The sequence below is a fragment of the Arvicanthis niloticus genome, chromosome 19 (genome assembly GCF_011762505.2).
Source record: "Arvicanthis niloticus isolate mArvNil1 chromosome 19, mArvNil1.pat.X, whole genome shotgun sequence".
In the NCBI taxonomy this organism is placed as follows: domain Eukaryota; kingdom Metazoa; phylum Chordata; class Mammalia; order Rodentia; family Muridae; genus Arvicanthis; species Arvicanthis niloticus.
The window spans coordinates 8,489,393-8,500,672 of NC_047676.1; the positions used below are offsets into that span (position 1 = coordinate 8,489,393).

General features: G+C 47.4%; 1 protein-coding gene across 1 annotated transcript; it reads left to right on the top strand.

Moving 5' to 3' along the window:
- Positions 1–39: 39 nt before the first annotated feature.
- Cct5 (chaperonin containing TCP1 subunit 5) lies at positions 40–11,007 on the top strand. The gene is made up of 11 exons (XM_034523352.2): positions 40–327; positions 3,396–3,456; positions 3,851–4,015; positions 5,508–5,706; positions 6,987–7,179; positions 7,253–7,402; positions 7,855–7,974; positions 8,551–8,736; positions 8,837–8,974; positions 9,149–9,329; positions 10,834–11,007. The coding sequence occupies exons 1-11, from the start codon at positions 223–225 to the stop codon at positions 10,959–10,961; spliced, it is 1,626 nt and encodes a 541-aa protein (XP_034379243.1). The 5' UTR covers positions 40–222; the 3' UTR covers positions 10,962–11,007.
- Positions 11,008–11,280: the final 273 nt, after the last annotated feature.

An 11,280-nucleotide genomic window follows, 5' to 3' on the forward strand; every position in this document is an offset into this window, starting at 1 on the left:
TTTGGAACACCCCCTCGGCTCACGGAAGACAAGACGTTTCCAATAGCGGCGGATTCGAGAAGGTACTCTGCGGCGTAAAAAAAGTCGCGCTTGAAAAGTAAATCTCGCGGCCTGCACTGCGCACGCGCGGGATTTTGCGTCCTCTCGCGAGAGGGAGGTGCCTTCTCTCTTCCGAGGGGTCCCCGCCGGTTATCGGAGAGCGCTTGTTCCAGTTCGTCCACCATGGCGTCCGTGGGGACCCTAGCCTTCGATGAGTATGGGCGCCCCTTCCTCATTATCAAGGACCAAGATCGCAAGTCCCGTCTCATGGGGCTTGAGGCCCTCAAGGTAACGGCCCGGAACGCGAGACCGCGGGATGAAGGGAGGCGGCTGGGAGCGCTTCTGCGCCTGCGCTAGCATGGGAGCAGTTCGGCCATGTGCTGGCCTGAAAGGTCGAGAGTCTCCGGTTCCGGGGAGCCCCTTTGGGCTCTAGGTTCGCACCCCAACTCTGGGTGCCGGAGTGGGCGTAGAGGCTTTAGTCCCAAGGTGGGGTAGGGAGAGCGGTCCGCCGCTTCCGAGCTGGGTGCGGTCGCATCCCTCGGCTCACCTGGGGAGCAGGCCTGCGCCGGTGCGTTTGTAAATAGCTCGTCCCTTAGACACTGCTGTCCCATAAAGGAAGAAAGTTAGTGGGAAACGTACACAGGACAGACCGAATGGCTACAGGTCCAGAGCAGTGTATTCCGGAGGTACCGTAAATTCCCTTAGGCCAGAAGACGGGTGGTGATTTTTGGAATGGAAGGAGACTGTCAGTGGGGCACAGTTGTCTGTACATTAGAATACTCCCCAAAAGGAGAACAAGGGAGTTAATAACCTGAGGGAAGGCAGAGCCGAAGCGTTAAGTAGGAAGGAATGCCTCACAGAAGGAAAGGAACAAGAAAGCCCAAGCGGGGCTGGAGAGATGGCTCAGTGTTTAAGAGCACTGACTGCTCTTCCAGAGGTCCTGAGTTCAAATCCCAGCAACCACATGATGGCTCACAACCATCTGTAATGGGCATCCGATGCCCTCTTCTGGTGTGTGTCTGAAGACAGCTGCAATGTACTCATATACATTAAAAGATAAATAATTTTTTTTTTTTTTTTAAAGAAAGAAAGGCCAAGCAGGACCCAGTGCTAGATTGTGGTGTTGTCACAAAAAGCGCAGAGGAAGTCCGAGTCCCCGTTTTGAGTTGTATTGTGCCAGTCATCCCTCCAGGTTTGAGGTGTCCTTGTTGATCTGGTGTTAGGGAAATCTCCGCTGACTCTAGTTCCACGTCGTCTCTGGTTTCTTGGTGGGTTTTCTGTCATACCGAAGACTTGACAGGTGTTTTGGAGTGACTGAAGAAGTGGACATAGCAGTTGAGACGTGGTAAATGCTTGGTTTTCTAGGTTATGTGCATTATGTATTCATATTCAGTTCTACCTTTTTTTCTATGTTAGGGGACTTGCAGATAAAGTAAAATTCCAGCAGACAGAAAACTTACCAATGTAAGTTTTGGACTATTGCTTGTGGTCCTCACTTGGGATGGGTCCTGTTTACAGAATTAAGGACTTTAGGGACAGGGTCATAGACAAATTGCCAAAGACTTCACAGCTACACCAGGGAAGAGCTGTGACTTCATCCCACTTCCAGCTGGGTCAGAGCCAGCAGTCCAGAGCAATGAGGTTAGCCTTGACGTTAGGACCAGAGCATCTGCGCAGAGACCAAGTGAACTGGCTTTGTAGCCTGTCTTGTGGCAAGAGAAGCTAATGAGTGTGGACTTGCACAGCTCCCCCAGAACTTTCCCCAGGATTTCTGTGCTTACCGAAGTTTATCCATCCGCATCCCGGGGGTGAGAAGAAGAGTTGGAGAAACCATCAGAGATCGTGATGACCCAGGGAAAGCCTGGAGTACTCTGCCAAAAAAGGGCTGTTGGTTTGGTTTTAAGGCACAAGAGTGGCTTTAACCCTTTAGAATTGCTAGGGTCACTACAAAACGAGGAAATGAGGGAATAGGAAGTGGAGAACATCTGGTTTGGAATCCACAGGATGGTTTTGCCCTGAGTTAAGATGGTGATGGCAAAAGAACATGAATTGAAGCAAGTCAGCCAGGCATGTGTAGGAGCAGGTATGTTTCAGACCTGGGTCGTTAACTCTCTCGGTATTAAGTGAAGTCAGTGGGGAGGTTCACAGGAAAGTCATGAAAGCTAGTGAGCCTGAGCAGTGTGCTGTGGGTTACAACCCCAGACCGGGGTCAAGGTCCCAGGCCTACAAGGATAGTAAGTAGCATGAGTGTTGTTGAGTATCAGCCCCTTTGAACTGTTTAGGGATATGTAGTTGGCCCCAATCTCAGAGCTTCTGGGACTGAGGGAAGCCAAGATGACAAAAAAGTTAAAGACAGTGGTAATAGTGTTGTGACCATATGCTTGCCATGGGAATGTCACATGACCATAACACTTCTGGGTAAAGTTCACACTTTTCTCGTGTGGTGTGAAGTTTTACATGATGCAGGGTCTAGACCTAAATAAAAATAGGTAAACATCAAAGCTTTAGTAAGAGTAAATCATAAAGAACATTACTTCTAAACATTGTCGTGCATAAACCTTTGCCATTTATTAAACATGAGGTCAGGTTGCATAATAATGAGATGTGTGTGTTCTTTTTGGTTTGGAGAGAGTTCTTAGATTGGTTGTGTGTGCATGCACGTGCATTGTGGTGCCAGTGGAGGCCAGAAGAGGGCATTAGATCCCCTGGAACTGGAGTATAGGCCATTGAAAGCTTTGTGGGTGCTGGAAACTGAACCTGTATCTTCCAGAACCACAAATGTTCTTAGCCATTTACCTGTGCGTGCTAGGCAGTCACTATCCGTGGGCTGCTATTCCAGCCCTTACTCTGCTATCTCTCACAGCTAATGTTGGTCTGTCATTGTTGCTAGGATTTCTAACAAGTATGAGATAAATTTTAGAACAGTTTAAAAGAGAGCAGTCTCTAGGTTCCATGCCTGATAGGGTCACTGTTACTCTTCGTCATCTTTCAAAACTTTTCTTTTGAAAATAGTGTTTGCTAAAAATGTTAACAAGGGTGACTTATAGGTTAATGCGGTGCAGTACTTCTCTACAGTAAGTCTTGGTAAACTGAAGGTGCTACGTATTTATAGGTGGATTTTGTGTTCTCAGAGTTCAAAATGGTGACAGCCTACCTTCTTCCTGTGCTGAGAAGTGAGAGACTAAAGCTTGTCGTTGAGAATGTTACTGCTCTAGTCAGCCCTCCCTGTTGATGTAGACATTTCTAGATTTTAGAAATTACATCCCAAGTCTTTTTTTTTCCTGCAGATATGAGCTGTGTGCCTTTAACTGTTGGAATGACGTGTAACTGGGTCTTTGCTTTTCTGTTCCATTTAGTCTCACATCATGGCTGCCAAAGCTGTAGCGAACACAATGCGGACATCACTGGGACCAAACGGTGAGAGAGAACCACTGATGGTTTTACTAAAGGTTTGAAGTCACTGTGCCTCTTCAGAAATGCAGTGGATGGTCCTCCACTCGGTACAGCCAAGGTGCTGAGTGTCAGGCTCTTCCTCACCTCATTAGGATGTTCCAGAGCAAGTTTGTGTGTCTGGCGTTAATACTGGTTTTAACGGTGCTGTGTGTGTGGTATCAGTTGTCTCTGGTTGAGACATTAGACTCTTTCCCGTGTGGAGTTTGGGGTCGCTGGTGGATATTTATTTCATGTGTGCTGGATTAGCTGTTGCAAGTGAATTTTGTGGTAGGAACTAGTGAGATGGTCCAACCCCTATGGTTCCCAGTACTGGGTACACTTGATTTTGCTCAACTTCCTTGTGAACGCTGTCGTTTAGGGCTGGACAAGATGATGGTGGATAAGGATGGCGATGTGACTGTGACAAACGATGGAGCCACCATTCTAAGCATGATGGATGTTGATCATCAGATTGCCAAGCTGATGGTTGAACTGTCCAAATCCCAGGATGAAGAAATTGGAGATGGGACCACGGGGGTGGTAGGTAAGAAACAAAATAGCCTTTCTGGCTTGTTTGTTATTTAAAACAAGAGCTAATGTTTCTGCATTCATGAAGACAATAGGGGACAGACTGAAGTTGGGGAACACATTTATAGCACAAGTGGGCCAGACTTTGAAAAGTGAGTATTGGGGGGAAACCAGGAGGCTGGGAGGGTTGCCAGGGAGATGGGGCAGCCAGTTGTCATGTGTGCTTTTGATCTGTTTGGTTTTTAAGCTGCAAACGTTGAGTTAACTGTACAGGGGGCATATTTTAGATGGTGGATTACACTGGGAGAATGCCCTGGTTCTCATCCCAAGATATAGAAGTAGGATGTGCCATAATTCCTCCACACTGTAGGAGAGCACTGACTACAGCTGGCCCTCCCATGTGTGCTTGTACATATATACAAAACTAGCGTAATTTTTAATTGTTTTACAGATCAAAGGAAATGAAGGTATGTTAACATATACAGGGTTACATTTGCTGCGGCTAATTTAAAATAATTTAGTCAGCACTCTTTTGGCGTTGTCATAATTTCCCAAGTACTGCTGTAGGGTGTACTTGGAGCACAGCGGGTTTTGAATGAGCAGAACCAAGTTCCGTCTGTCACCGAGAGGGAAAGGGGTGCTGGTGGGAACAGGCACTCACCAAGTCGGCCCTGGCCACAAAAGCCCAATTTGCTTTTTCCCATTTAAAATGTTGTTCTTGCATTGTGGCCTATGTAGTAAGTTTTTGGAGTTTCCATTATGTTAGAGAGTTTTCATTTTCATCACCAGGTGTGGGGATGTGGGGATGTGGGGTTGCTTCATAGTGTCCGTAGCAGCTGACTGTGATTTGCCTTCTGTTCTAGCAGAGGCGTGGTTTTGCCGGCTGCAGATAGTTTCTGCAATTGTCTGATATTTGAAATGCTGGTAACTTTTCAAAGGGTGTAGCCCTGATTTTTGGGGGGTGAGGTCTTGTGGGTAGGAGTAGTGGACAGTAATTGAGGGAAGTTGTTTGTGCTTTGTTAGTGGCCTTGATCAAAGAAAAACCAAAGGAAAGACATTTGTTTCAGGTTCTCTGTTTCTCTCCTATCTAGTAATAGGGGATGGAAGGGGAGGGGGTAAAGGGTGGGAAAAAGCCCACAAATAGCAAAGACTAGCTACAGGCCTACATTTTTCTGTTTTTACATTTATTGTGGGGAGGGTCATACAGACATCAGAATGTAACTTTTAGGAGGCAGTTTTCCGACTGAATTCCAGGGCTATCGGTGTTGGCAGTAACTTAAACCACTGTATCCCGCCCCTATCTTAAGTTCTTCTTATCTAAGTCATCTTTAAGGGGCAGCCTATTGGACCTTGACTATGGTCAAAACTGAGAAGTGGGGGGTCTCCTCCCTACAGTAATAGCCCTGGATTACAGCCAGCCCAATTTTAGAATGTTGTGATTTTCAGGGTAGTATGTAAGACTGTACTGAAATGTGTATCTTAAATTGATGGTCTGCTCTGTGTTGCAGTCTTGGCTGGTGCCTTGTTGGAAGAAGCTGAGCAGCTGTTGGACCGAGGCATCCATCCAATCAGAATCGCCGATGGCTATGAGCAGGCTGCCCGGATTGCTATACAGCACCTGGACAAGATCAGTGATAACGTGCTTGTTGACATAAACAACCCTGAACCTCTGATTCAGACTGCGAAGACCACGCTGGGCTCCAAAGTGTGCGTGTCCTATCAGCAGTGTACTGTGGTCTGTACGCCTTCCCTTGGGAGGACTGTTTGCCTCCCAGGGTCCTAAAATGCAGCAGTGTAATTTGCTCAAGTCTCTGTTGGGTTTGCTTGTTTTCCTGTGTTCTGATTGGAGGCTGGATTTGACGGTTAGGTTTTTGGATCCCCCTGAGTATGAGATTCTTCTAACCCACCCTTCTTCCCATCACCTCAGCCCTAGGAAGTCACTTTGGGGACGCTTTTGTATTTTTACTCAGTAAGCAAATATACTGATCTAAAGACTTAATGTCATTAGAAGAATGGTCTTAAAATTGGCCTTCCTGTCTTAAAAGTGCTGTCAGCATTTCCTAATGTCTACTCTTGCCCTGAGGATGAGCAACGTCAGCCAGAAAATACTCCTACAGTATCAGAGACTTTCAGTCTGCTGCTGGTTAAACCCAGGGAGAGCGGTTACACCCGAGCTACCTACCTCTAACTCTACACAGTGGGGTTTTACTGTGGCGTCTCATAAGTGTTTCCTGGTACACTGCTCCTGTTTGTCCTCCTCCTGCTTTATACCTCTTGAAAGTTTCTTAGTGTAAATATTCCACACATCCCGGAATTGGGATGTTGTTGTTACTTCCTTTCTGCTGTTTCAGTTCTCCCTTGTTCCCCGTGTACATTTATCTCGTGTGTGCATGTACAACTTGCGGGAGTCTGCTTTTTGCCACCATCTGGATTTGGGAATCAGTTCGGTAACCAGGTTTGGCAGCTAGCACTTCTACCTACTAAGCAAACTTCGTAGCCTTATGACCCTTTGTTAAGTCATTTAGTAGTGTGAGTGGCACTTAAATGTGTGACTGTTTAATGCTTAGTATTACTGTTAGCTGGTAATTTTAGCAGGAAAACAGGAATGGTCTCAACACAAAGGGAAGTGCAGTGACTCTGAGCTGTGAGGTACCTGAGGACTGCTCGTTCAGTGTCTGAGAACACAGGGCCAGAGAAGAGACGAGGCTAAAACATAGAGTGGGTAGCTGAACATCCTGCCACAAGGGGAATCATGCATTTTTAAGGGAAAATCAATACACACTTGGGTTTCAAGACTTGCAACTTCAAATCATAAAGGGTTTGCCCAGCTCAGATTTACTGCTTTGCCTGGGCCATTATTGACCCTGGTCTACCTGGAAATTGGGAAGGAGCACTGGTCTTCCTAGAGGTGCTGTTGAGGTGCATGGTGTGGCTAGGATGCTGTGGTCATATGAGGAGTGTGGTCAAAGGTTGTGTGTTTTCATCAGGGTTAACAGCTGTCACCGACAAATGGCTGAGATTGCCGTGAATGCCGTCCTCACAGTGGCCGATATGGAGCGGAGGGATGTTGACTTTGAGCTCATCAAAGTGGAAGGCAAAGTAGGTGGGCGGCTGGAGGACACCAAGCTCATCAAGGGTGTGATCGTCGACAAGGACTTCAGTCACCCACAGATGCCGAAAGTGAGTGACTGCTCTTACACTTGTACACCGCTTTTAACCAAGCCACCGCTAAGGCGTCTTCCTCTCCCCATAGAAAGTGGTTGATGCCAAGATTGCGATTCTCACGTGTCCATTTGAGCCACCTAAACCAAAGACAAAGCACAAGCTGGATGTCACGTCTGTGGAGGACTACAAAGCCCTGCAGAAGTACGAAAAGGAGAAGTTTGAAGAGATGATTGAGCAGGTGAGGCCTGGATGATTCCTGAACTGACTCCACGGGTTTCGATGACAGGCAGTAACAGAGTTAGCGTCTGGGGGCTTTGTCACATAGCTGCAAGTAGCACGCAGCGCAACCTGTGTCGAGTGTCAGTCAGAAACAAGCACAGTCTGAAAACTCAAATGGCACATGAACAAAGACGCTGACTTTGTCCTGGGCTGCCGTGAGGGTTAGCTGTGCCTTTCGTTGCATTCTCTTGGCCTTGAGTGGAGCAAACGAGACCTGACGTAGCAGGAGGTAAAACATGGTTTGGTTTGGAAAGCAAAGTGGTTCCCATTGGCACGTGTCTTAGAATCGGCCTTCATGTCCCTTTGGTGCACTGACGTCATACAGCTGTGTGCCTTCCCGTTTTTACAGGTCATGTAACAAGGACACATACCTACTTGTTATTGCTAAGATTGTGACATTTCTTTTCCCAGATTAAGGAAACTGGTGCTAACCTAGCTATTTGCCAGTGGGGTTTTGATGATGAAGCCAATCATTTACTTCTTCAGAACGGCTTGCCTGCAGTTCGCTGGGTAGGAGGACCTGAGATTGAGGTAGGAGGCCAGCACGCAGACCCCTGGCTAGGTGTGAGGTGAGCCTGCGATGCATGTATTCAGTATCACTTTAACAGCACTTGCCTGAAACAACCACAGCACACCGAAAAAGCAACAGCTTAATGGAAAAGCAGAACATTCTAGAATCATCTTTGAATAGCAGTGCTTTGTATTTCTGGTATTGCGTAGTCAACTCTCTGGGCTTCCCTGTTGGCTTTTCTGTGGCAGCAGAATAGGAACCGCTCTCTTAAGCACTGGTGTGGCCAAAGGTTGTCCCTTTTCCTTCTTCAGTCTGCTGTGTTGTGCGGGGCATGTGAGCTGAGTCGCAGACAAGGCCACCCAGACAGTAAGAGACTGGATTATGAGTTGACAGTGATGGACCTGGGTAACACCAGCCACCACCTAAGATACCCAGCTCCTCAAAGCTGCCAACAAGACACTTTGCAGGAAACTTGAAACCTTTGCCTGTCTGGTGAACCAAGTGGTCCTAATTAAATGTAGTTCATTTATGGTTCCATTTTGGAAGTTCACTGGCATTGACTACATGTGTCTGTCCTCTCTGATGCATCCCGATAGCTGATTGCCATTGCAACAGGAGGACGGATTGTCCCAAGGTTCTCAGAGCTTACCCCTGAGAAGCTGGGCTTTGCTGGTGTGGTGCGGGAAATCTCGTTTGGCACTACAAAAGACAAAATGCTGGTTATCGAGAAGTGTAAGAACTCTAGAGCTGTGACCATTTTCATCCGAGGAGGAAACAAGATGGTAAGAATTCTGTCTTTGGGCTGGGAAGATGGTTCAGTGGGTCTGGGTACTTGCTCTGCCTGTCTCAGCATGAGGAACTGAGACATGGCCTTCTCTCCAGATCATTGAAGAAGCAAAACGATCCCTCCACGACGCCCTGTGTGTCATCCGGAACCTCATCCGGGACAACCGTGTTGTGTATGGAGGAGGGGCGGCTGAAATATCCTGCGCCCTGGCCGTCAGCCAAGAGGCCGACAAGGTAGGGCAGAGAACCGCTGTCTGATCTCGCTCACGTGTGCTGTCCTCCCAGCTTCACTCTCTAGGAGAAAGGAAGTTGACTGAGCTTGCCCTGAGTGAGGTTTTCGTGTATGCTTATGAACAGCCCTTGGGTTGGACATTGCCAAGTGCATTCACTGCCCCTGTGTCTTTCCAGTGCCCAACTTTGGAACAGTATGCCATGAGAGCTTTTGCAGACGCCTTGGAGGTCATCCCCATGGCCCTTTCAGAAAATAGTGGCATGAATCCCATCCAGACCATGACTGAAGTTCGAGCTAGACAAGTGAAGGAGAATAACCCTGCCCTGGGCATTGACTGTCTGCACAAGGGCAGTAACGGTGAGTTGCTTTACTGGGGCTCTAGGAGTAGAGCCAGTTTCCATCGTCTTAGAGGATGAGTGGTACGACCCACAAGGCTGTCCCAGAGCTGCGTGCTTTGATGCACCTGGGACAGTGCGTTCTGGTCTTAGTGTCTTAGTTGATAGCTATAGAACCTAATCTTAGCATCACAGCTCATTTTAACCACAGTGCAGGTGCCTGTTGGTGCCATACAAGGTAGTTTGTGTTCACGGCTGGCTACCTGGCTGTTGGTTGGCCTGTGGCTGTGGAGTATTTGAGAAACTGTGTAGCAGCCTGGCCGTCCTATTCTTGAAAAGGTGGCAGACATTTAGCTTTGAAACTTTTGCTACATTTCTGTACTGATCGGCTGGCCTTACCTGAAATCCTCCAGTGAATCCAATTCAACCACAAAACTTGACAGTGGTGACTCCAGCACCCAGCAGGAAAGCGGGGTTCAGTCTACACCAGCATCCAAAAGCAAAACAGCAGCTCTGGTGGTGTGTGTTACTGTTCTGACAGGAACTGTCCACTGACCCAGCATTGCGGAGCTCTGGTGGTGTGTGTTACTGTCCTGACAGGAACTGTCCACTGATCCAGCATTGCAGAGAACTGTGTTCCACTCCTGTTCCTCTGGGTGCTTTGAGACGTCATGTCACATGACCTTGTAGTCATGACCTCTGCCATGTTCCCACTAACACATGTCCTCAGTACTTAGGAAATCCATCTGAAAACGACATAGTGTAGCCAGTTTACTGCTACAGCTTTGGGGGTTTAGTTGAGGGTTTTACTTGCTAAGATTATTTTATGTGAACGAGTGTTTTGCCTGCATGCATTTAGTGTATACTGTGTGTTTGTCTTGTGCCCTTGGAGGCCAGAAGAGTGCATTGGGTCCAGGGATTTAACTGGATGGATATAAGTTGCCATGTAGATGTTAGGAACTCAGGTCCTCTGTAAGAGAGAGCACTTGGTGCTCTCAATCAGAGTCATCTCCAGCCCCTCTTTTGTAGACATTTTACTTCATTGTTTGATGCTTTGGTATATGATGTATTCTGAATACTCCTGCCCTCACATCCTGTTTTCTCCCTGTAAGTTCGTCTTCCACATTCCTGTCTTTTATTCTGTTTGATGAACTGTTAGGTTTAACCAGGACTGTCTCTATGACCATGAGTTTGTACAACTGCCTGTTAGAGCCTGGTAGGCTCAACCGTATGCACAACTGAAGACAGATAGCCCAGGGTCCACCAGGGGCGTGTAGTTTAACAGGGAGAGATGGGCTCCATGAGCCACTCTCCACCCATGACTGATGAATGGCACAGGCTTAAACTATTTTTGTGTTTGAAATGAAATTTCACTATATTTCCCAGACTGACCTTGAACCCCTCAGGTCCACCTTGGCCTCCCCAGTAATTGAAAGCACAGACTTGCATACTGAAGCAGCTGCTGCCTCTTGATAAGTACATTTTGTACGCTCTTGGACCACTGACTGCTGTGCTTTGTTTTTCAGATATGCAGTATCAGCATGTCATAGAAACCTTGATTGGCAAAAAGCAGCAGATCTCTCTTGCCACACAGATGGTTAGGATGATTCTGAAGATTGATGACATCCGTAAGCCGGGAGAATCTGAAGAGTAGACTGTACCATTTACCACTGTGACTAAATAAAGGCTGTGTCTCACTGCGTCTGCAGTTACTGCTCGTCCCCACAACCTGTAGATGCTGGAATAAAAGCAGCTGTTTGGTACCCGCTTCCTCTTACTCAGAGCTGGGTGGGGCCTGTGATGTCACAGGTTCTGCATGCATTGCATGTCTACAAGCATCTGTCGTCTGCAGAGCTAACACAACACTACAGGCACTTTTAGCAGCTCAGATGCCCTGTTGTCTGGTTTTACTTGAGCTGACAGGAACATGAGAGAGCCAGGGAGCGGCAGTCCTGACTGTAGATGTCCATGAC

What these genes read in the sequence shown, in the direction of transcription:
- Cct5 (XM_034523352.2), top strand. Translation starts at nt 223, where the DNA reads ATGGCGTCCGTGGGGACCCTAGCCTTCGATGAGTATGGGCGCCCCTTC. An exon ending in TTGAAGAGATGATTGAGCAG is followed by an intron (nt 7,403 to 7,854) that starts GTGAGGCCTGGA and finishes TTCTTTTCCCAG; the next exon opens with ATTAAGGAAACTGGTGCTAA. An exon ending in TCTGCACAAGGGCAGTAACG is followed by an intron (nt 9,330 to 10,833) that starts GTGAGTTGCTTT and finishes TTTGTTTTTCAG; the next exon opens with ATATGCAGTATCAGCATGTC.